Below are 25,584 nucleotides of genomic sequence, written 5' to 3'. Positions count from 1 at the left end.
ACGAGCTAAGTGGGTATGGATGTTGGGCGGAGCTCCTAGGTCCTGGTAGACGCCTTTCCCCTCCTTTTTTTTTTTTGGGCAGAGATTTTTTCATCCACATTGATCGATGTGAATGAAGAAATCTGTGCCGTTCATTTTTTTCTTTCAGCCCAGAGGCTGAACGGAAAAAAAAATCTCATTACCCGTATGCTCAATATAAGGAGAATAACAGAAACTCCTAATGCTGGCCATACATGTAATGATTGCGGAGACCCTCAAATGCCAGGGCAGTACAAACACCCCACAAATTACCCCATTTTGGAAAGAAGACACCCCAAGGTATTCGCTGAGGGGCATATTGAGTCCATGAAAGATTGAAATTTTTGTCCCAAGTTAGCGGAAAGGGAGACTTTGTGAGAAAAAAATAAATAAATCAATTTCCGCTAACTTGTGGCAATTTTTTTTTTTTCTATGAACTCGCCATGCCCCTCATTGAATACCTTGGGGTGTCTTCTTTCCAAAATGGGGTCACATGTGGGGTATTTATACTGCCCTGGCATTTTAGGGGCCCTAAAGCATGAGAAGAAGTCTGGAATCCAAATGTCTAAAAATGCCCTCCTAAAAGGAATTTGGGCCCCTTTGCGCACCTAGGCTGCAAAAAAGTGTCACACATGTGGTATCGCTGTACTCAGGAGAAGTTGGGGAATGTGTTTTGGGGTGTCCTTTTACATATACCCATGCTGGGTGAGAGAAATATCTCGGCAAAAGACAACTTTTCCCATTTTTTTTAAACAAAGTTGGCATTTGACCGAGATATTTATCTCACCCAGCATGGGTATATGTAAAATGACACCCCAAAACACATTGCCCAACTTCTACTGAGTACGGCGATACCACGTGTGACACTTTTTTGTAGCCTAGGTGGGCAAAGGGGCCCACATTCCAAAGAGCACCTTTCGGATTTCACAGGTCATTTTTTACACATTTTGATTTCAAACTCCTTACCACACATTAGGGCCCCTAGAATGCCAGGGCAGTATAACTACCCCACAAGTGACCCCATTTTGGAAAGAAGACACCCCAAGGTATTTCGTGATGGGCATAGTGAGTTCATGGAAGTTTTAATTTTTTTGTCACAAGTTAGTGGAATATGAGACTTTGTAAGAAAAAAAAAAATCATCATTTTCCGCTAACTTGTGACAAAAAATATAAAGTTCTATGAACTCACTATGCCCATCAGCGAATACCTTAGGGTGTCTTCTTTCCGAAATGGGGTCATTTGTGGGGTGTTTGTACTGTCTGGGCATTGTAGAACCTCAGGAAACATGACAGGTGCTCGGAAAGTCAGAGCTGCTTCAAAAAGCGGAAATTCAAATTTTTGTACCATAGTTTGTAAACGATATAACTTTTACCCAAACCATTTTTTTTTTTTACCCAAACATTTTTTTTTTATCAAAGACATGTAGAACAATAAATTTAGAGAAAAATTTATATATAGATGTCGTTTAAAAAAAAAAAAATTACAACTAAAAGTGAAAAATTGCATTTTTTTGCAACAATTTCATTAAATTTCGATTAATAACAAAAAAAGTAAAAATGTCAGCCGCAATGAAATACCACCAAATGAAAGCTCTATTAGTGAGAAGAAAAGGAGGTAAAATTCATTTGGGTGGTAAGTTGTATGACCGAGCAATAAACCGTGAAAGTAGTGTAGGTCAGAAGTGTAAAAAGTGGCCTGGTCTTTCAGGGTGTTTAAGCTAGGGGAGCTGAGGTGGTTAAGGTGAAAATGAGCCCGGTCCCTAAGGGGTTAAGGGTCCTCTTTTAGGGTTAATGCACATTGATAAAAAGGAGTTGCTTATTACCTCATAATATTGTTTGGAAAGTGTTAACAGTCCCAAGCTTAACTCTTGCACCAGGGGCCATGAGCCTTTAACTGCGCCCCTGTAAGTAGGAGGGTATATACTACTATTGGATAACCCCTCTAAGCAGTGAACCAGAGGGTGATTACAAACTTATTTGGCCTCAAGTTAAGTGCAATATAAGCTGTTATAATTTATTAATAAATAAATAAAAATATTTATATATATTATGTCAATAAGAAACTGATGAAAAGAAAAACACCTTCAGATTCCTCAAAATACAAATGCAGATTCGCAGTAGATGACCCGTCCTGGACCCATGGTGGAACAGCTCGAACTACATTTCCCATGAGCCTCGTCTGTCAAACAGGAATTAGCTAAGCGGAAGTGTGTGTCTTTGCCCGTCCTAGAGTAGTAAACATGGCGACGCCTGCACGGAACCACGTGTGGGTCGGTACCGAAACAGGAATTCTTAAGGGTAAGCAGAAGAGACGATAGCTTACGTTACTTACTGAGGTTTATGTGTACGAGGGGTCGTCATGCCGGCTTTCTTTTACAGGTATAAACCTAGTGAAGAAGCAGGCGACTAACTACACCGAGGTCTCCTCTCTGAACCGGGGCCAGGAGGTCACCGCCATGTGCTTCGGAGACCCCCAGGAATCTGAGGTAACGGGGTCTGTGTACACGGTGACTGTATGTGTTCTGTGGAGACTTCGTGCTGCCTGTCGTCAATTGCTGTACATTACCAATAAAGTTTGTTGACATGTATGGCGAGTGATCACGGCTTCCACACGATGTACCACCCAGTCTTCAGGGTCCAGGAATGGCTGATTGGTCTGCCACTGGGGAGTCTAAGGTTGGGTGACAGCCTTTATTAGGACTGTGTTGCTTCCACTATTGGTTGTCATTACCTTTTGGTGACTGTTTGAGGTTAGCTTCACCTCGGAGGGCAGCACGGTGGCTCAGTGGTTAGCAGCGCTGGGGTCCGACCAAGGACAACATCTGCATGGAGTTTGTGTGGGTGTCCTCCGGGTACTTAGTGATAGGGAGCTTGAATTGGGGACAGTCTGTAAAGCGCTGCAGAATATAGTAGTGCTATATAAGTGCCTAAAATAAATAATAATTATGTCTATTCAGGTGCTGCTGGGGTGCCGGGATGGGACTGTAAGAGTCTTCAACACTGAAAAATCCAAATTTACTGAGTTTCACGAGTGTGGAGGAGGAGAAGGTGTATTCCGGGGTCTCGGAGTGCTGGACAAGTGAGTGACCTTAATATTAGCCTCCTTACACTCAGTTCTTGGCATTTTTCTGCGGGAAATAGGTCATGCAAGCATTTTTATTTTTTTGCTCCAGGCGTTTTTTTTTTTTTATAATCTTCATTTCACTCTAGGGTTAGCTTTTCTGGAATTATTTTAGATTTCTTTTTTTTTTTTGTGGTTAAAATAAATAGCCAAATATAAGTGTTAAAGTTATCCCCTAGGCCTAGAGGATAACTGTTAGATCACTGGGGGTCCTACAGTTGAGACTTCCACCAATAATGAGAATGGGGGCAGCCCCCCGGAAATGAGTGGAGAGGCTGGTAAGGCATGTGTGCGGCCACTCTGTTCATTTCTATAGGAATTCCAGAAGTATCCGTGCGCTCAGTTCATTTCAGGGGGCTGCAGGAGGTACGTGGCCCCCATTCTTGTGATTGGTGGGGATCCCAGAGGTAGGACCCCCACCGATCTAATAGTTATTCCTTATCCTATAGATAGGGGATAACATCTAACAACCAAAATACCCCTTTGAATGGCTCCAAAATTTTAGGTAGCATGTGTTTTGATTTAAAAAAATCCTTTCTCGCCTCTCTGCTCCCCTACAGTGACATGCCCGACTACCCCACGTGATTGCCACAGCCAATCACTGACCTTAGTGGTAACTTGGGGTACTCATTTAAAATGATCTAACAATCCCAGCTGTTTGATTTATTTTTTTGGTTCTTTGAAGACGATGAAAGAATTGTCCACTCCTTTACTGTATGGATTGTCAGATCATCTTTCAGAGTAGTTCTGGAGGTATTTTCTTCTGTTTTCTTAGATGGAGGACACACTTAGGCCGAATGCACGCGGCCGAATGCGGTCCGTGGTATGCCGGGCTGGATTCCTGTTCAGAGCAGGAGCGCACGGCGTCATTGGTTGCTATGACGCTGTGCGCTTCATGCCGCCGCTGCACTACAGTAATACACTATACGAGTGTATTACTGTAGTGCAGCGGTGGCATGAAGCGCACGGCGTCATAGCAACCAATGACGCCGTGCGCTCCTGCTCTGAACAGGAATCCAGCCCGGCATACCACGGACCGCTCTCTGCCACGGAACACGGCCGTGTGCATTCGGCCTCATCTCCATTCTTTTGGGTTGACTTTTCAGTTATGACACACTATATGATGCAGTAGAACTGTTAACACATTGCATTATATGTATTTACACTGCAACTCCGCTCAGCATTTAGAAATATGAGCTATTAAAGGGATTCTGTCACCAGCAACCTCCATATCAAACTGGATAGACACACAGCTGCAGTTCACCTGATTAACCCCTTCCTATCATGCGCTGTAATAGTATAGCGGATATCGGGTCTTAAAAGATGGCGCCTGCTCCCGAGTGGAGCAAGCGCCATAGCTGCCAGGTACCTGCTGCCCAGGGCCTATGTCTGCAATTGGTGGTAATGTAATCGTGGACATTTAACCCCTCATATTCCATGGTCAAATGTGACCAAGGAATATGAAAGGCCGGAAGCACATGCTTTTCAGGCAGGAATGCCTCCCACTGGCTGAGATCAGGGAAGACGTTCCATTAAAGAGGTTTTCTGAGATTTTATTTTTTAACTGATGAACTAGCCTCTGGATATGTCATCAGTATCTGATCGGTGAGAGTCCAACACCCGGGACCCGGCCAATTTGCTGTTTGAGAAGGCAGTAGCACTGCGTCCTTCTGTCAGCTTTTCCTAGGCCAGTGACGACACGTTCATCGGTAACATGGTCTATGTACTGCTCAACCCATTAGAAATTAATGGGGCTGAACAGCTATACCAGGCACAGCCGCTATATAATGTACAGCGCCGTGCTTGGTAAGCACGGAGAAGGCTACGACGCTCACAGGAGTATTAAAACACAAGAAAGATTATACAAATGTGGTATTGCCGTAATCGTACTGACCCAGAGAATAGGTCAGTTTTACCACGCCTGGAAAGCTGTAAAAAGAAAACCCTTAAAACTGTGGCAGAATTGCATTTATTTTTTTTCCATATTCCACACATTGGGAATTTTTTCCAGCTTCCCACTACATCATCTGCAATATTAAATGGTGACATTCTAAAGTACAACTTTTCCCACAAAAAAATAAGCCCTCAGCCATGTAAACGGAAAATAAAAAAGTTATGGCTCTGGGAAGGCAGGGAGTAAAAAATGCAAAAACAGCAAATCGCCATGTCAGGAAGGGGTTAAAACATTTTTTCTCTTGTCAGGAGGATCCGTTCCTGAGTTATGTTTTGCTTAATATGCTAATTCAGCCTTTGGTGCAATGAAGGAGTCACCGTTGCTCTTCTTACACCCAAGCTCCACTCCTTTTTGTGACTAGCCCCTCCCTGGCTGCTTTGCCACTGTCTGGCCCTGTCAACCAAAGCAAGCAGCTGAAATAGGGAGGTCGCTGCTGACAGATTCCCTTTAAGTAATTAAAAAGAAATGCTGTATACACTGTTTAAATATAAAACTGAAGAGATTTTTTTAAACTTGTATATTATATTGATTTGAATAATGATGTAAACATTAGGGGACAGATAGGACAGCCCTGCTCTATGAGGGTCTCCTCTCCCAGCCTCCCTATCGGATTGCCACGTATTTCACGTGCGTCTGTTTTCTACGGAGGTTTCCATGTGGTCACCTTGTCCCCCCTCCCACCATTTTGTGTTTAGGTCCCCCCTGAATGGGCTCCCTCCATGTCGAACCATGGGAACCTTGCCTGACTCGCCCAATCCCTGGCGGAGTCGCTGGAGCGCTACCTACAAATTGTGGTCGCCCCCCCCAGGGTCCTCCCTGCAGGTGGGCCACGCTCAGATACAGGGTCACGCAAGGAGTAGCCCACGGACCAATCTTGGGTGGTCTCAACTAGCTTCCACCCCTCCTCGGCATCCTCGGGTCACCCCTGGACTGGCCTGAGCCTGGTGACGAAGCCTTCTCTGTCAGTTGCCTCTGGGGACACCTCTGCACCGATTCCCTCGGTGCAGAGCATCAGGCGATCTTCCACCGTGCAGAATCCCTCTGTGTGGTCAAGTCAAACGTGCATGGTGGTACCTACCCTACCTGGTGCCCCTCTAGTGGACTTTCAAATGGCGCTCTCCTGCCTGCACAGGTAATTACCGCACAGGTAAGGCAGCAGTCACCGGGTTTAGCAACTGGGACACCTATGCGGTGTCTCTGGTACGTACGCCCTCGTAGGCTGTACACGACAGACCTTCCTGGTTCCCCTATCCAGGGGCTATGTTCTAGGCAAGCTGATAATTCTTTGCCTCTAAAGGTTCTTTTGTAGTGCCTGTACCAGAGAATACAGGCCGGCTTCTATTGCCGTGGCGATTACATCTGTCTGTTTCCAGCCGCCTTGTTACTTTCATAGGTAGAGTTCCTACACCTACTCCAGATGCGGTAGCCATTACTCCTGACTGGCTCTATGGTGTTCCATGCGGCACTATTTCCCCCTACCGGGCGAGATATACAGGCCGCCTTAAATTGCCGTAGCAATTGCACCTGTCTATAGTTCCTGCACCGTCTCTGCTGCAGCCGTTACACCTGTCTGGCTCTATGGTGTACTATGCGGCCCCGTTTCCCTCTTTTTCGGTGGAATAGAGGGCCTACTTCAGTTGCCATTGCACTTACTTAATTGTGGTGTGCACCTGTCGTTCTTTGTAGTACCGTGCGGCCCTATTTTCCCCTTCCCGAGCGGAATTTAGGTACCATTGCTAACTTGGCAGCCGATGCACTTCTCTGTCCACATCGCTCTAATCTTAAACCATCTCCAGAAGCTGTACCTATTGCACCTCTCTTGTCATATCTCGCTATACTACACAGCCGTATTTGTACCCTCCAAATGCGGTCGCATTCCCGGATGCTGGGCTTTGTTCCACCCTCCTTAGAGTGCAACATGCAGCCACTTTACCTCGGTTTTAGGCGTGTATTTTTAGTTCCCACGTGCTGGGCCCTATGGTGCAATCTGTGGCCCATACAGTTAATGTATTACTGGGTGCTTCCTTCCCCGGGCTCTAATCTGTGCTGCGGATGTTGGTTCCTTCCCTTTTTGGTTCTTCCGTACATCTGCCACTCCGTTACTGTTGTGCTCATTGTACTTCTCAAGGCACTGTCCACAACGGCCATCCTGGTTCAGCTTGCACATGGTATCCATATCTGGCAGGGGTGGGCCAGCCCAACCCCCACCTCCACCTTGTCGGTCTATTGCTACTTCTGGTATACTCAGTATATGACTGATCTGTTCTGATCTGGTGGGTGGTCCACGTACAACCCCGCTCCCTACACCATGGCCAGGTGGTTGTTGGTTTTTTGTGCTAGGGTTGCTATTGACATCCCTATCAAATACTACTGTCTGCTGCACTCCGCGTTCCCCATATTATAGAGGAGTACCCGCATTGTTTTCTATTGTAGGGTGGTCCATTCCTGGTGGAGTACATTGATCTCCACTGGATCCTCTCCTTGTTGGGGTACGTAGCTTGGTGAGCACCGGCCGCTGCAGCATTTTTCGGCCATCACTGGATGTCCTCCGCCACACGGAATCCTTCTGGGGTCAGCGACATCAGCCTCGCTGGATGTCCTCCCTGATGAGTCGGGGACAGAACCACTGAGCGCCACACACCTGCCTTGCAGGTGAGTTTTCTGCTGATTGCTGTGGCATTGGACAGGGTTCTGTAGTTCCTTCGGGGTCCGGGTGTTCCCTTATAGTCTCTGCTTAGTTGTACTATCTAACAGAGGGCAGTCCCCTGGGACCTTGCTATTGTCTGCACCCATCTGGTACTCTCTCCCCCTGGGAGTCTTCTGTCGGTCGCAGCTGGTTTCTACTTTTCGTGTAGTCACTCCTGTTTCTTTTATAGTGACTTCGCCATTCCTTATGCATATGGGTGTCTGTTGTTTTAGTGGTACAACCCAAGCTGCTGTACTTGCCCTCACCTGGACAATGTATGCAGATTGCTAGCCACTATTCTTAGAATGGCTTGTTGTCCATGGCCAATTCTTTCCCACATGGTGGTTCTTTTCATTTTTTCTGGGATATTCAGTTTTTTTGTTGTCCTCTGGTGGTTCAGTTCCTGGTTCCTTGTGAGCCCATAGGGGGTTCTCCTTTCTGGATTCCTTGTCCCTGTTCATTTGACCACACAGATTCTGTATGATGATCGTTGTTTGGGAGGGGCCTGGGTTGATTGTTCCCCTTGTGGGTTCCAATAGCCTTGTGGACCTCTTGGGATTCGTGTCCATCTTCCCATCCTCCCACGTCAAGTACCTGGTGTTGAGTGGTTTAGTGCTACGGTTTGCATTTCCACCTTATGGTCTCCTTCGGGAGGGACTTCCTCCTGTTTGTCGAACCTTCCTCCTTAGACTGTTGGGAGTACTCTCCTTCTCCTCCCATGTCCCTCAGTCCAGTGTGTCCCTGCTGGGCTTTCCTGGGCCTGCACTTCCCTGATACTTCATTTGGCCGGAGTTTCTCCGGTCTTGCGCTTCTCAGCAATATTTTGTTTTCAGAGGCTCGTTCCTCGTCTCCTGGTTTTGGGATGCAGGGCTTATCTTTTCTTTTTTTCCTGGCCTTTACTTACAACCCCCTCCCTTTCCAAGGGTTGGCGGTTTCCCTTAGCGCCTTTGGAGTTTTCTCCTTTCAATAGGACGCTTAACTTCATCACCTGCTTTGCGGTGGGGGGAGACCTGCTCCCTTCATATGTGAGCCTTGCTATGGCTTCCCTCACTTCAGTGTGCCCCTGCTGAGATTTCTTGGGCCTGCATCTGGCCCCCTTTTTTCCCTGATACTTCGCTTGGCCAGAGTTTCTCCAGTCTTGCGCTTCTCAGCGATATTTTGTTTTCAGAGGCTCGTCCCTCGTCTCCTGGTTTGGGGATGCAGGTCTTATCTTTTCTCCTTTCAATAGGGCACTTAATTTCTTCATCACCTGCTTTGTGGTGAGGGGGGACCTGCTCCCTTCACAGTGAGCCTTGCTATGGCTTCCCTCACTCGTTTGGCCTTCAGTGATTCCATGTTCCCTTGCCCCCCTGGCCCGTCAGGGGTTGGCATCAGGTGTTTGTGCTTTCGACTGAGACAATTAGTGTGTTAGGTAGCTCCAATACGCGATGCTGTCTTACTTTCTCTCCAGCCTTCGGCTGAGCTGGGTGTTTCCCCTTTGCCTTCTTCTTGCATTTGGGTCGTTCTCCCAGGCATTTGTCCTGGGGTGCTGGCAGTCGTCACGGTGGCTTCCTTGGGGTTTCTCCCTTGTTATGTGGCTTCCTGCCTATTCCGTGCCTTTCTCCTGTTGGGTCCCATGGCTCTCCCGCACCTGTATGCCCAACAGGTGGCATGGCTGTTCTTTTCCCACCCTCTGGGACTGCTTTGGGACGTCCCATGGTGCTGTGTCCCCCAATGCCATGCACAAGAAAATTAGATTTTTTTTTGTACTCACCGTAAAATCCTTTTCTCGTAGTAGGCATTGGGGGACACAGATCCCACCCTGTGTTTTTTACTTCCGCTTCTCCGGGCTAGTCTCTTGATCTTTCCCGGTACGGGAGTTGTTGGTTCCTTGTCTTTCTTCTCTCTCCTACTGCTTTTGGTACAAACTGATCTGCCTAGTGTCTGTGGAGAGGGTATAGCCCAACGGGGCGGAGCCAACACTTTTCTGTGTCTAGTGTCGCCTCCTAGTGGTAGTTGGACATATACCCATGGTGCTGTGTCCCCCAATGCATACTACGAGAAAAGGATTTTACGGCGAGTACAAAAAATCCAATTATTTAAACAAGAGTTAATAAAAAGGATGTTAAAAACGGCCAAATGGTCTGTTTTTGATGGACATTATTTCACTGATATCTTTCTGAATATTGGTCCTTCAATTGTATGGGAGCTATTAGGCTTTGAAAAAGGACAAAATATGAAATGTCCTATTTTTTGCCGACTATTATTCATGACCTGTTAAGTATATGGCTGTGTGAATAGAACAATAGACTGAAATGGCTCTGAAATAGCTGTGTGACGTCTGTTAAAAAAACAAAAAAACAGTCATGGCAGTTTTTCACTATTGTGTGAAATTTACTGATGACTAACTTGGCTCATTGCTGATAATTAAAGGAGTATTTTGTCTTCACAGTATTGGTAGCCAATCCTCAGGACAGACCGTCAAAGTCAGACCGGTGGGAATCTGTCAGCACCCACATTGATGTTGTTTAATAGCTGTGGAGCTTATGCGATCACTGCAGCCTCTTTAGTGTTTAACTGCACGCCGTCTATATATTAGTGACAGCACATTATAATTAGTTTCGTTCACTCAAGCGAATGGGAAGAAACTGTAGACGGTGTGCAGATAAACGTTGAGGCTGCAGACTTTTCTAAGAACGATCTAAGGGTACTTTCACACTAGCGTTATTCTTTTCCGACATTGAGTTCCGTCACAGGGGCTCAATACCGGAAAAAAACGCTTAAATTTTATCCTAATGCATTCTGAATGAAAAGCAACCCGTTCAGTGTGCATCAGGATGTCTTCAGTTCACTCCCTCTTACGGTATTTGGCGGCCAAAATTCTGGAACACTTGCTGGAATGCCGGATCCGACATTAATTTCCATTGAAATGTCTTAATCCGGTACTAAGTTTTCCGGCAAAACTGATCCGGTTTCCCGGTCTGCGCATGCAGAGACCTTTAACCCCTTAAGGACATAGGACGTACCGGTACGTCCTAACTTTAAATAGGCATTCCGGCGCCCCAGGGGTTAATCTGAACAGGATGCCGGCTGAAATCATTCAGTCGGCATCCTGTCACAACGCCAGGGGGGGTCATGTGACCCCCCCCCCGTGTCGGCGATCGCAGCAAACCGCAGGTCAATTCAGACCTGCGGTTTGCTGCGCTTTTTGCAGTTTCTGATCCCCGCGGTCCCGGACCGCGGGGATCAGAAACTTTAGAGTGCCTAATATCAATATTTTTCGCAGGCGGTGGGGGCGTTGCGGGAGGTGCGGCAGGCTGGATCGCGATCCCCCGCCCGCCTCCCCTTGAATGATCGTTGGCTTCTAGTGGGTATACCAGGGTGCCAGCTCATTGCTGGCACCATGGTATAAACGGCTGACATCTGTGCAGATATCAGCCGTTTAACCCTTTCCATACCGCGGTCCGTACGGACCGCTGTATGGAAAAAGTTAACTGTCATCGGTCAGGGAGCTCCCTCCCTCTCCATCGGGGGGCTGCTGTGCCTTTGCAGCCCCCCGATGGAGAGGGCGACAGCCCCCCTCAGCCCTGTGCTTACCCTTCCCCGTCTGCGAAGTTGTGGCAGACGGGGAAGGTTCCCATGGCAACAGGACGCCTGCTCAGGCGTCCTGCTGTCCATGGTGCTGAACAGATCTATGCTAAAAGCATAGATCTGTTCAGTGTAAGTAAAATACAGTACAGAGCCCTATATAGGGTTCTGTACTGTATTATACAGACATCAGACCCACTGGATCTTCAAGAACCAAGTGGGTCTGGGTCAAAAAAATGTAAAAGAAAAGTGAAAAAAGTTAAGATTAAAAAAAAAAATTATCACTGAATAAAAATTAAAAAAATAAACTACACATATTAGGTTTCGTCGCGTCCGTAACGACCTGATCTATAAAACGGTCATGTTACTTTCCCCACATGGTGAACGCCATAAAAATAAAAAAATAAAAACTATGAGAAAATTGAAATTTTGCCCACCTTACTTCGCAAAAAAGGTAATAAAAGTGATCAAAAAAGTCGCATGTACGCCAAAATAGTACCAATCAAACCGTCATCTCATCCCGCAAAAAATGAGACCCTACTCAAGATAATCGCCCAAAAACTGAAAAAACTATGGCTCTTAGACTATGGAAACACTAAAACATGATTTATTTTTTTTGTTTCAAAAATGAAATCATTGTGTAAAACTTACATAAATAAAAATAAAGTATACATATTAGGTATCGCCGCGTCCGTATCGACCGGCTCTATAAAAATATCGCATGACCTAACCCCTCAGGTGACCACCGTAAAAAAAAATAAAAAAAAAACGGTGTCAAAAAAGCCATCTTACGTCACAAAAAGTGTAATAGCAAGCGATCAAAAAGTAATATGCACCCCAAAATAGTGCCAATCAAACCGTCATCTCATCCCGCAAAAAAATGAGACCCTACTCAAGATCGCCCAAAAACTGAAAAAACTATGGCTCTTAGACTATGGAGACACAAACTTTTTTTTTTTGTTTTAAAAATGAAGTTATTGTATAAAACTTACATAAATAAAAAAAATTGTATACATATTAGGTATCGCCGCGTCCGTGACAACCTGCTCTATAAAATTACCACATGATCTAACCTGTCAGATGAATGTTGTAAATAACAAAAAAAAAAACGTGCCAAAAAAGCTATTTCTTGTTACCTTGCCGCACAAAAAGTGTAATATAGAGCAACCAAAAATCATATGTACCCTAAACTAGTACCAACAAAACTTCCACCCTATCCCTTAGTTTCTAAAATGGGGTCACTTTTTTGGAGTTTCTACTCTAGGGGTGCATCAGGGGGGCTTCAAATGGGACATGGTGTAGAAAAAAACTGTCCAGCAAAATTAGCCCTCCAAAAACCAAACGGCGCACCTTTCACTCTACGCCCCGCTGTGTGGCCATACAGTAGTTTACGGCCACATATGGGGTGTTTCTGTGAACAGCAGAGTCAGGGCAATAAAGATACAGTCTTGTTTGGCTGTTAACCCTTGCTTTGTTAGTGGAAAAAATGGGTTAAAATTGAAAATTAGGCAAAAAAATGAAATTCTCAAATTTTCCCCTCTCCCACGACAGCACCACTGAGAGATGGCTCCGCCTCCATGGACAGGAAACCTGTAGCATAAAAAGGTGGAGCCACTCTCCCACCTCAGTGAGGTTTCCTGTCCTGGAGCAGGAGACTTGTAGTAAGTTTTTCTTCTAGGGACCCATGGCTTGGAAATCCTAGGAAATCCTAGAGAGCCATGGGTCATGCCAGTCTTCCAGGTGCGAAGTTACCTGAGGGGTGGAGGTTGGTCCAGGCCAGCCGTTTCATCCTGAGACTGAGGACACCGGTCCCTCAAAGGAGTGTGACCGCGTGGGGCCGTGGTGCAGAGCGGCTGATTGAGGACGCGCCAGAGGGCAGCTGTCCCAGGCGTGCACCCAGGAGGGACTGCAGGCGGAAGCCGGTGCAGTGGAACACGCCGGAGCGCCAAACCGGAAGTCGCAGGAATGACGTCAGGTAAGACGTGCGTTCCACAGTGGAGTTCCGGTCAGGTGACCGGAAATAAAAGGATTTCTCTCTGCCGGCAGTACTCAGAGGCGCATTGAGGTCGGCGGACCTCACTTAAAACTTTGGCCAGTTTTTTTCTCCTCCTCAGCAGAGTTGGTGCAAGCGGCAGAAGGGTGAAAAGCAGACACCTCGGTTGCAGGCGCTCCCAGGGAACATGTGGAACTCTCAGAGGAGAGGTGCTGTTCCCTGCAACATATTTACTATTATCCTCTATGCCTCCAGGATGGAAGAGGATAAGAGACCAGAAGAAGCTGAGACTGAAAAACTGGCGCCGGTATAGAAGACTTCTAAGGGGGTAAGATACAGGATATTTATGAAGATACTAATGTATGTCTTTCGTATCTATCACTTGGTTTTTTAGATGGCACCTAAAAAAGCAATATCAAAAAAGAAATATAAGGAATGTGCATTGTGTAAATGACCCTTGTCTTCTTATACCAAAAAATTATGCCAGGATTGTATTGAGAAGACCCTGGCAGAAGAATCCCCAAACTTCATGAAGGGCATTAGAGAGTTAATTAAAACGGAAGTCAAGGAAACCCTTAAATCTTCTAAAAAGTCTAAAAAAAACTGTAGAAAGGACGGATTCAGACATAGAGTCTACAGGTATTAGTGAGGAGGATAGGGATGAGAGATCGGAAGATTCATCCTTAGAGGAAGAAGAACAAGAGAAATTTTTTTTTATTCCCAGTAACTGATACGGAGAAACTGCTTAAAACTATTAGGGCTACGCTTGAGCTAGAAGACTTCAGAGAAGACAGGTCTATGGTGGATACAGTCTTTGAAGGATTGCGGGAAAAGAAAATAAGGTGTTTTCCTTTACATAAGAGCATATCGGCTTTAATTGAAAAGGAATGTAAGAGGCCAGACAAAAAAGCCTTTGTTAGTAAAAATTTTAAGAGGAAATACCCCTTTGAGGAAGAGGCTACAACTTCATGGGATAAAGCACCTAAATTAGACGTGGCCATTTCTAAGGTTTCCAGGAGATCTTCTTTACCATTCGATGATATGGGATTTTTAAAGGACCCGCTAGACAAGAAGATAGACTCTTGCCTCAAGAATACTTGGGAAGCATCCACAACTTCTTTTAGACCTAACATTGCAGCTACAGTTACGGCCAGGTCCTTAGCCTTGTGGCTGGAGAGACTAGAGGGACAGTTAAGAGATAAGTGTCCTAGGGATCAGATTTTAAATTCATTGCCAACCCTGCAGAAGGCGGCGGATTTCCTATCGGACGCTTCCGTTGAGGCGGTTCGGTTGGCAGCCAGATCTGCGTCAACTTCAAATTCTGCCCGTAGAGCCCTATGGCTTAAGAACTGGAGGGGAGGCGACATGGCCTCTAAGCAGCGGTTATGTAGTATCCCCTGTCAGGGGCAGTTTTTGTTTGGCCCAGAGCTGGATGCTATCTTAGAAAAGGCAGCCAATAGAAAAAAGAGAGCCTCAGGAATCTTCCTTTTCTCAGTTTAGGCCTTATAGACGTCCTTTTCAGAATACTTCCAGGTTTCAGGGAAAGAGACAGCCGGGGGATAGAGATCAGTTTCCCAGACCAAGAGGGTCAGGTGGTTGGGGCTTCATGTTTGGAAGTTCCTCCTCCTCCCAGAAGGACAAGCTGTCAAAAAAATGACGCCAGACTAGAGGTAGGAGGGAGACTAAAAAATTTTTCCCTCCGCCTGGAGAGAAGTTGCAGGAAAATGGGCGACTGGAGTTGTGACAGAGGGGTTAAAACTACAGTTCAGAGGACAATTTCCTCAGAGATTCGTGGTTACAAAAAAATCCCAAAAATTGTCGAGAGGTAGATCAGCTGATAGAGAAAAAAGTATTAGTACCAGTACCAAGGGCAGAACAGGGGGAGGGCTTCTACTCTACTCTGTTCTTAGTCAAAAAACCGGACTGCTCCTACCGAACAATTTTATAAATTTAAAACAACTAAACAAACATCTGGTAATAAAAAGATTCAAGATGGAAACCATAAAGTTGGCAATCCATTTAGTTTTTCAGGGATGTTTCATGGCGGTGCTAGATTTGAAAGACTCATATCTACATATCCCGATGCATCCCCGCGCCCAGAAATTTCTGAGGGTAGCAGTTGTAGAGGACCAGGGAACCAGACACCTGCAGTTTCAGGCCATGCCCTTCGGCCTATCAACGGCTCCGAGAACCTTTACCAAGGTGATGGCGGAGGTGGCATCCTTTATCCGGAAGGAAGATATTCTGTTTCTTCCCTATCTAGACGACTTCTTGATTATAGCAAAAACACGAGAAAAATGCTAGAATTCGGTCCAGAAAGTAATTCAGATCCTGGAGCATCTGGGCTGGATAATCAACTTAAAGAAATCCAAGTTAGAGCCCACCACAAGTCAGACATTCCTGGGATTGCAGCTGGACTCGGTGCAACAAAAGACGTTTCTTCCATCAGAAAAGATGGCCAGAACGAGGCCCGGAGAGCTCAGGAGAATCAGAGTATGTCAGTCCGGAAAGCAATGTCCATACTGGGTTTGATGACTGCCTGTATTCCAGCAGTACGATGGGCACAGTTCCATTCAAGGATGTTACAGTGGGAAATATTGACTACAACAAGACGAAGGGAATTGACCTTGGACTCCCAGATGTGTCTCAGCCAGAAAACCCTTGTCTCCCTCAACTGGTGGTTGGAGGTCGAAAACTTAGACCAGGGTATCCAGTGGAATTACCCCGATCTAATAGTGATTACAACGGATGCCAGCCCATGGGGGTGGGGTGCACATTTCAGGGGGTCAGTTGAGGCAGGGAATATGGTCCCCGTTACAGAAACGGTTCTCTTCCAACAGGAAAGAATTGAGAGCAGTATTATTAGCCTTAAGGACAGCCCTTCCAGAACTGCAGCACCAGCATGTCAGGATCATGTCGGACAACAGAACGGTGGTGTCATACCTAAACAGTCAGGGAGGTACCAAATCCCGATCTTTGATGAGGGAGACAGAGATGATATTCTCAGTGATAGAAGGGTATTTAGCTCACATATCCGCTCTGCATATAAAGGGGGAGGAAAATGTCAAGTCCGACTTTTTAAGCAGTCATCGGTTGAAACAGGGAGAGTGGTCCCTGGACCCAACAGTATTTGCAAAGATCGTGGATCTATGGGGGATACCAGATATAGATCTTTTTGCCACCAGGGAGAACAAACAGGTAGCAAGGTTTTGCTCCCTCAGCCCTTACGAATCCCCATTTGGAGTGGATGCCTTCCTCCTAGAATGGAAATTTCATCTGGGATATGCCTTTCCCCCTCTTCAACTCCTTCCCAGAGTACTCAAAAAAAAATAAGGGAAGAAAAGTCGGACATGATAGTGATAGCCCCCTTCTGGCCCAGAAGGGCATGGTTCTCCCTTCTCAGGTCCATGTCGGTAGCAGAACCATGGGTTCTTCCCGAGAGTCCGAATCTCCTGAGGCAGGGCCCAGTAATGCACCCAGAGGTAGAATCTTTACATCTTACGGCATGGAGATAGAGAGGGCACACTTAATTAAGGAGGGATTCTCGGAAGCACTAGTTTTTACTATTCTTAGAAGCAGGAAAAAAGTAACTAATACTATTTATGCCAGAATATGGAAGAGATTTCTATCCTTTGCAGGTCTTGACACCAGTATTTGGCCAGAGGATTTCCTCCAGACAGGTCTTAGAATTTCTACAGAGAGGGCTATCTCTAGGATTAGCAAAAAGTACCCTGAAGGTTCAAGTTTCGTCACTCTCAGGTTTAAGCGGTAGGAGCCTGGCCATGGATCCCTGGATAGTTAGGTTCTTCAAGGCGGTGGATAGGGTTGCACCAGTCAAGGGACCCAGATTTCCCCCCTGGGACTTGAACTTGGTTTTAAAAGCCTTGACTACTCGTCCATTTGAGCCCATTGACGATTGCTCAATTAAAAATCTCACACTAAAGTTGGTTATGTTGATAGCGCTCATTTCAGCACGTAGAGTTAGCGAGCTCCAGGCCCTATCTATTAATCCCCCGTTTATGACCATACGCGAGGATAGGGTGATACTAAGACCAGATCCAAAGTTCATCCCTAAAGTACCTTCTAAAACTAACAGGTTGCAGGAGATATTTCTCCCAGTCTTTTTTCCAGAGCCAAAATCCGAGGATGAAGAAAGATGGCACTTATTAGATGTAAGAAGGTGCCTGATCCAGTACCTGGGGAGATCCAAGGACTGGAGAAAATCCTCATCCTTGTTAGTCTTGTACGCGGGGGCCAGGAAAGGTAATGTGGCCTCAAAAAGTACCATCGCTCGGTGGATTAGGGAGCTAATTTCTTTAGCCTACTCCTGTTCTGGTCTGTCTCCTCCACTATCTTTGAAGGCGCACTCTACCTCCTGGGCAGAAAGGTCTAGTGTTTCTATTGACCAAATCTGCAGGGCGGCCACATGGGCTTCTCCGTCTACCTTCTATAAACACTATAGGCTTCAACTTGACTCCATCTCTGACCTACTTTTTGGTACTAAAGTATTAGAGGTTGTCACCCACCCTTGATTTCTATGTAATCTCTCTCAGTGGTGCTGTCGTGGGAGAGGGGAAAAATGATGATTACACTTACCGGTAATCTGATTTTCCTGACCCCACGACAGCACCCGTCTAATTCCCTCCCCAAGGTGGTGGTTGGTGTTAAATTTCACGTGGTGAGATGCAAAAAAAAAAAATGTATATGGATATTGTATTAACCAAAAGGGGAGTCCCTCTCATACTCTGTAAACCCCACTGAGGTGGGAGAGTGGCTCCACCTTTTTATGCTACAGGTTTCCTGTCCATGGAGGCGGAGCCATCTCTCAGTGGTGCTGTCGTGGGGTCAGGAAAATCAGATTACCGGTAAGTGTAATCATCATTTTCCTCCCCATTTGCCAATAACTCTTGTGCAACACCTAAAGGGTTAACAATGTATGCAAAATCAGTTTTGAATACCTTGAGGGGTGTAGTTTCTTAGATGGGGTCATTTTTGGGTGGTTTCTATTATGTAAGCCTCGCAAAGTGACTTCAGACCTGAACTGGTCCCTAAAAATTGAGTTTTTGTAAATTTCGGAAAAATTTCAAGATTTGCTTCTAAACTTCTAAGCCTTATAACATCCCCAAAAAATAAAATATCATTCCCAAAATAATTCAAGCATGAAGTAGACATATGGGGAATGTAAAGTCATCACAATTTTTGGGGTATTACTATGTATTACAGAAGTAGAGAAACTGAAACTTTGAAATTTGCAAATTTTTCAAAATTTTTGGTAAATTAGGTATTTTTTTGTGCAAAAAAAAAAAAAAATTTTTTGGACTTCATTTTACCAGTGTCATGAAGTACAATATGTGACGAAAAAACAATCTCAGAATGGCCTCGATAAGTCAAAGCGTTTTAAAGTTATTAGCACTTAAAGTGACACTGGTCAGATTTCCAAAAAATGGCCTGGTCCTTAACCACCTCCGGACCGCTGTACGCACAGACGCGTCCTGGAGGTGGTTGATTCATTCCGAGTGGACGCGCCGGCGCGTCCTCTCGCGATGGCCGAGATTTCCTGTGAACGCGCGCACACAGGCGCGCGCGCTCACAGGAACGGACGGTAAGAGAGTTGATCTCCAGCCTGCCAGCGGCGATCGTTCGCTGGCAGGCTGGAGATGTGTTTTTTTTAACCCCTAACAGGTATATTAGACGCTGTTTTGATAACAGCGTCTAATATACCTGCTACCTGGTCCTCTGGTGGTCCCCTTTGTTTGGATCGACCACCAGAGGACACAGGTAGCTCAGTAAAGTAGCACCAAGCAACACTACACTACACCCCCCCCCCCCCCGTCACTTATTAACCCCTTATTAGCCCCTGATCACCCCCCTGTCATTGATCACCCCCCTGTAAAGCTCCATTCAGACGTCCGCATGATTTTTACGGATCCACTGATAGATGGATCGGATCCGCAAAACGCATCCGGACGTCTGAATGAAGCCTTACAGGGGCATGATCAATGACTGTGGTGATCACCCCATATAGACTCCCTGATCACCCCCCTGTAAAGCTCCATTCAGATGTCCGCATGATTTTTACGGATGCACTGATAGATGGATCGGATCCGCAAAACGCATCCGGACGTCTGAATGAAGCCTTACGGGGGCGTGATCAATGACTGTGGTGATCACCCCATATAGACTCCCTGATCACCCCCCTGTCATTGATTACACCCCTGTCATTGATCAACCCCCTGTAAAGCTCCATTCAGATGTCCGCATTATTTTTACGGATGCACTGATAGATGGATCGGATCCGCAAAACGCATCCGGACGTCTGAATGAAGCCTTACAGGGGCATGATCAATGACTGTGGTGATCACCCCATATAGACTCCCTGATCACCCCCCTGTAAAGCTCCATTCAGATGTCCGCATGATTTTTACGGATGCACTGATAGATGGATCGGATCCGCAAAACGCATCCGGACGTCTGAATGAAGCCTTACAGGGGCATGATCAATGACTGTGGTGATCACCCCATATAGACTCCCTGATCACCCCCCTGTCATTGATTACACCCCTGTCATTGATCAACCCCCTGTAAAGCTCCATTCAGATGTCCGCATGATTTTTACGGATGCACTGATAGATGGATCGGATCCGCAAAACGCATCCGGACGTCTGAATGAAGCCTTACAGGGGCATGATCAATGACTGTGGTGATCACCCCATATAGACTCCCTGATCACCCCCCTGTCATTGATTACACCCCTGTCATTGATTACCCCCCTGTAAAGCTCCATTCAGATGTCCGCATGATTTTTACGGACGCACTGATAGATGGATCGGATCCGCAAAACGCATCCGGACGTCTGAATGAAGCCTTACAGGGGCATGATCAATGACTGTGGTTATCACCCCATATAGACTCCCTGATCACCCCCCTGTCATTGATCACCCCCCTGTCATTGATCACCCCCCTGTCATTGATCACCCCTCTGTAAGGCTCCATTCAGACATTTTTTTGGTCCAAGTTAGCGGAATTATTATTTTTTTTTTCTTACAAAGTCTCATATTCCACTAACTTGTGACAAAAAATAAAAACGTCCATGAACTCGCTATGCCCATCAGCGAATACCTTGGGGTCTCTTCTTTCCAAAATGGGGTCACTTGTGGGGTAGTTATACTGCCCTGGCATTCTAGGGGCCCAAATGTGTGGTAAGGAGTTTGAAATCAAATTCTGTAAAAAATGACCTGTGAAATCCGAAAGGTGCTCTTTGGAATATGGGCCCCTTTGCCCACCTAGGCTGCAAAAAAGTGTCACACATCTGGTATCTCCGTACTCAGGAGAAGTTGGGGAATGTGTTTTGGGGTGTCATTTTACATATACCCATGCTGGGTGAGAGAAATATCTTGGCAAAAGACAACTTTTACAATTTTTTATACAAAGTTGGCATTTGACCAAGATATTTATCTCACCCAGCATGGGTATATGTAAAAAGACACCCCAAAACACATTCCTCAACTTCTCCTGAATACAGAGATACCAGATGTGTGACACTTTTTTGCAGCCTAGGTGGGCAAAGGGGCCCATATTCCAAAGAGCACCTTTCGGATTTCACAGGTCATTTTTTACAGAATTTGATTTCAAACTCCTTACCACACATTTGGGCCCCTAGAATGCCAGGGCAGTATAACCACCCCACAAGTGACCCCATTTTGGAAAGAAGAGACCCCAAGGTATTTCGTGATGGGCATAGTGAGTTCATAGAACTTTTTATTTTTTGTCACAAGTTAGTGGAATATGAGACTTTGTAAGAAAAAAAAAAAAAAAAAAATCATCATTTTCCGCTAACTTGTGACAAAAAATAAAAAGTTCTATGAACTCACTATGCCCATCAGCGAATAGCTTAGGGTGTGTACTTTCCGAAATGGGGTCATTTGTGGGGTGTTTGTACTGTCTGGGCATTGTAGAACCTCAGGAAACATGACAGGTGCTCAGAAAGTCAGAGCTGCTTCAAAAAGCGGAAATTCACATTTTTGTACCATAGTTTGTAAACGCTATAACTTTTACCCAAACGTTTTTTTTTTATCAAAGACATGTAGAACAATAAATTTAGAGCAAAATTTATATATGGATGTCGTTTTTTTTGCAAAATTTTACAACTGAAAGTGAAAAATGTCATTTTTTTTGCAAAAAAATCGTTAAATTTCGATTAATAACAAAAAAAAGTAAAAATGTCAGCCGCAATGAAATACCACCAAATGAAAGCTCTATTAGTGAGAAGAAAAGGAGGTAAAATTCATTTGGGTGGTAAGTTGCATGACCGAGCAATAAACGGTGAAAGTAGTGTAGGTCAGAAGTGTAAAAAGTGGCCTGGTCTTTCAGGGTGTTTAAGCACTGGGGGCTGAGGTGGTTAAGGGGAAAATGAGCCCGGTCCTTAAGGGGTTAAAAATGCGAAAAACTAAATACTGGATGACACCAGAGAAACGGATCCGGTATTTCAATGCATTTGTCAGACTGATCCACATCCGGATCAGTCTACAAATTTTATCCGTTTGCATACGGATTTCTCACAACGCAAGTGTGAAAGTACCCTTATATGTATGGCCTATAATGAGGGGAGGCCATCACTATTCTGACGCCAGAATACCCCTGTAAACCTTTGTTTTAACCGCACTTGCCTACCTACCAAAGTAGCAACAAGATATGGCCGATCTACGGAAGCCGTACAAACCTGCTCGATGGTCACTGTAGATACTTTGCATTGCTGATCTTATTTTTATTTTTTTAGTGCTCTTGTAACTTGTGTGGAGTCGGGGCTTTTAAAGGTGTGGAAAGAAGGCTCAAATGAAAATGTGAGTTGAACGGTGTATAATATTTAGTACTGTCACAACTTAAGACACACTTTTTCATTCCATGTATTTTTTTTTATTTTTTTTTTTCTCCGATTTTCCACATTAATATGAATTTACAAAAACATAAACAATGAAGGAACACATGCAATTAAGTAGTAAACAAAAAAGTGTTAAACCAAAATATGACTTATATTTTCTTTTTTATATATTCTTCAAATTAGCCCCCTTTTGCTTGTTAAGGGTCTATTCACACCTCCGTAGTGTATTGCAGATCCGTAATACACCTGGCCGGCACCCCCATAGAACTGCCTATTCTTGCGGACAAGAATAGACATGTTCTATTTTTCTCTGGAGCAGCGGATCGGAAGGTCGGGGCCGCGCTCCGGAAATGCAGATGTGGAGAGCATACTGTGTGCTGTCTGCGTCTCTTTCGGTCCCATAAAGAATGAATGGGTCCAGATTCGTTGCGGAACGTATCTGGACCCATACTACGGACGTGTGAATGAACCCTAAGGGCTGTTTCACACGAGCGGATGCCGTGCGTGACATCCGCTCCGTGAAAGAGTGCCAAGACCCGATGCAGACTGCAGAAGCACGGATCATTAACATGATTGATAATGCTTCGTGCCTCTCTGTGATCTCTTTACTACGAAATCACAGTGAGATAAAGTTGTCACTGATTTCGTAGTAAAGAGATCAGAGAGGCACGGAGCATTATCAGTCATGTTAATGCTCCGTGCTTCTGCAGTCTGCATCGGGTCTTGGCTGTCATTTACGGAGCGGATGTCATGCACGGCATCCGCTCGTGTGAAACAGCCCTAAGTCTGCCTTGAATTTTGAAAAATCTGCAGTGTCAACTGCCAATCCTCCCTATTATATCCTCTCCATGCTTCACGGTGAGAACCACACAAGTAGAAACCATCCATTCACCTTTTCTGTATCTCACAATGACATGGCGTTTGGAACCAGAAATCTCAAATTTTGACTTGTGAACCAAAGTACAGCTTGTGTTTCTTGGCCCAAGCAATTTTCTTCTTGCTGACCAGGGCTGTGGAGTCGGTAGATAAATGCTCCGACTCCAACTCCTCAGTTTTTCGTACTTCCTACTTCCGACTCCTCTGTATTTAATATGCAAATGTATTTTATACATTCCTTGAAGGAAAGAAAGGCAACATACATGTCATTACCAGAGAACTACTGGCTAGGAAGCCGCTGCCTTCTCCTTTGTGTGCTGATCTTCTGCTGAAGATAGGGCAGTGGGAGGATCCAGGAAGGGGCAGGGGAAGGGGCATTTATTTTAAAACATGATTTCCTTAGTAGAATCCCATAGTCATGTTTAAAGTTTAAAGAGGACCTTTCACCGATTCTTACCCTATGAACTAAGTATACAGACATGTGGAGCGGCGCCCGGGGATCTCACTGCACTTACTATTATCCCCGGGCGCCGCTCCGTTCTCCTGCTATGCCCTCCGGTATCTCCGTTCCCTAAGTTATGGTAGGCGGAGTCTGCCCTAGCGCTGGCCAATCGCATTGCAGAGCTCACAGCCTGGGAGAAAATAACCTCCCAGGCTGTGAGCTCTGCGCTGCGATTGGCCAGCGCTAGGGCAGACTCCGCCTACCATAACTTAGGGACTGGTATCTCCGCCTACTATAACTTAGTGAGCCAAGATACCGGAGGACATAACGGGAGAACGGAGCGGCGCCCGGGGATAATAGTAAGTGCAGTGAGATCCCCGGGCGCTGCTCTACATATCTGTATAGTTAGTTCATAGGGTAAGAATCGGTGAAAGGTCCTCTTTAACCACCTCCGGACCGCTGTACGCAGATTCGCGTTCCGGAGGTGGCAGCGCTGCGCACAGTCACGCATATACGCGTCATCTCGCGAGACGCGAGATTTCGCTCCAAGCCGGCCCGCGCATGCGCATCGCGGGCCGGCAAAAGTTAAAGAACAAGTTCGTCACCAGCCTGCCAGCAATGATCATTGGCTGGCAGGCTGGCGATTTTTAAAAAATCCAATCACAAGCCATATAACAGATCATATTAGTAAATATGATCTGTTATATGGCTTCTCTGCTCCTCTGCTGGTCCTTTTCGTCGGTTGGATCCAGCAGAGAAGCAGACATCACTGTGAGTACACCAAACACTTCACTGTAGCCCCTGATCACCCCCCTGCACCCCAATTAACCCTTTGATCACCCCTTTGATCGCCCCTGTCAATCACCAGTGAAAGGAAAAAAAGTGATCAGTGTAAACTGTCACTTTTTTTTTTTCACTAGTATTGGCTGTTAGGTTTTAGGGATAGTTTAGGCCCCTTGGTTAGGTAGTTAGCGTCAGTTAGCGCCCACTCCACCGCACCGCAGTCACTTTTATTCGCTGAATAGCGTATCGCTAATCAGCATTTGTACTTTTATAGTATCTGTAAGTGATCAAAACTGATCACGGTCAGATCTATAATAGTATTAGTGTCACTTTAGTTCGCCCTCCACCCAAAACGCAGTGTTTGCCCGATCAGGCCTGATCGGTCGCCCACACGTGCGTTCACCCACGCCCGCCCCACCGCAGTGACAAAAAATATATATTTTTTGATCACTGCACATTCATTTTACACGCACTGCGGCGATAAAAAAAATCAGTTTTGATATTTTTTATCAACCGCAGCGGCCTCTGGTACTTCGCTAGCCTCCCCTTTGTAAGACAGGTTTGCTTTTTTTCTTGGGTAGTCTCAGGGAATACCCCTAAATTTAGTAGTCCAAAATGTCAAACGGGGTATTCTTCTGAAGAGGCCTACAGGATTCTGACCCAGTCGGATGAGGAGTGGGAACCCTCATCTGATGAATCTAGCGGGTCAGAATATGAACCTGTGGAAAGCAGTGGCTCTCTGACCCAAAGTTCGGACGAGGAGGTGGAGGTCCCTGGCAGCACCAGGCGTACCCGGCCCCGTGTCGCTAGACCACAGGTTATGCAGGATCCGCTTCAAGAGCAGCAGAGTGGGGCTGTCGCTGCCGGATCACGTGGTGAGGCATACACCAGCAGCGCAGCCCTCCCTGGACCTAGTACCAGCACTGCCGTACAACATGGTGACGTGGCGAGCACCAGAAGGGCAGTTGAAGCTGGTACGGTGGCACGTGCACTAGTTACCCCGTCGCAGCCACCGCACAGACAGGCCCGTAGAGCCCCTAGAATCCCTGAGGTGCTGGCAAACCCTGATTGGCAGTCACCAACTTCAGCCGCACCTGTAGTTCCCCCTTTCACCGCCCAGTCTGGAGTTCGGGTTGAGACGGCTCAAATCGGTTCGGCCCTGGGATTTTTTGAGCTGTTCTTGACTGCGGAGCTCTTGGACTTAGTCGTGGCAGAGACCAACCAGTATGCCACACAATTTATTTCTCGTGCATGGCATTGGGGGAC

At 45.9% G+C, this 25,584-nt stretch overlaps 1 protein-coding gene across 1 annotated transcript in view; it reads left to right on the top strand.

Moving 5' to 3' along the window:
* The first annotated feature begins 2,224 nt into the window (after positions 1 to 2,224).
* Positions 2,225 to 25,584, top strand: part of WDR74 (WD repeat domain 74) — a 118,250-nt gene continuing 94,890 nt past the window's right edge. Inside the window, exons 1-4 of the mRNA XM_040408921.1 lie at positions 2,225 to 2,316; positions 2,398 to 2,504; positions 2,976 to 3,097; positions 22,116 to 22,179. Coding sequence (XP_040264855.1) covers positions 2,259 to 2,316; positions 2,398 to 2,504; positions 2,976 to 3,097; positions 22,116 to 22,179 — 351 coding nt within the window. The 5' untranslated portion in view covers positions 2,225 to 2,258. The remainder of the gene's footprint in view (positions 2,317 to 2,397; positions 2,505 to 2,975; positions 3,098 to 22,115; positions 22,180 to 25,584) is intronic.

This window comes from Bufo bufo, chromosome 10 (genome assembly GCF_905171765.1).
Source record: "Bufo bufo chromosome 10, aBufBuf1.1, whole genome shotgun sequence".
NCBI lineage: Eukaryota > Metazoa > Chordata > Amphibia > Anura > Bufonidae > Bufo > Bufo bufo.
Note: the sequence above shows the minus strand (reverse complement) of the source record. Positions and strands in the feature narration are given on the sequence as shown.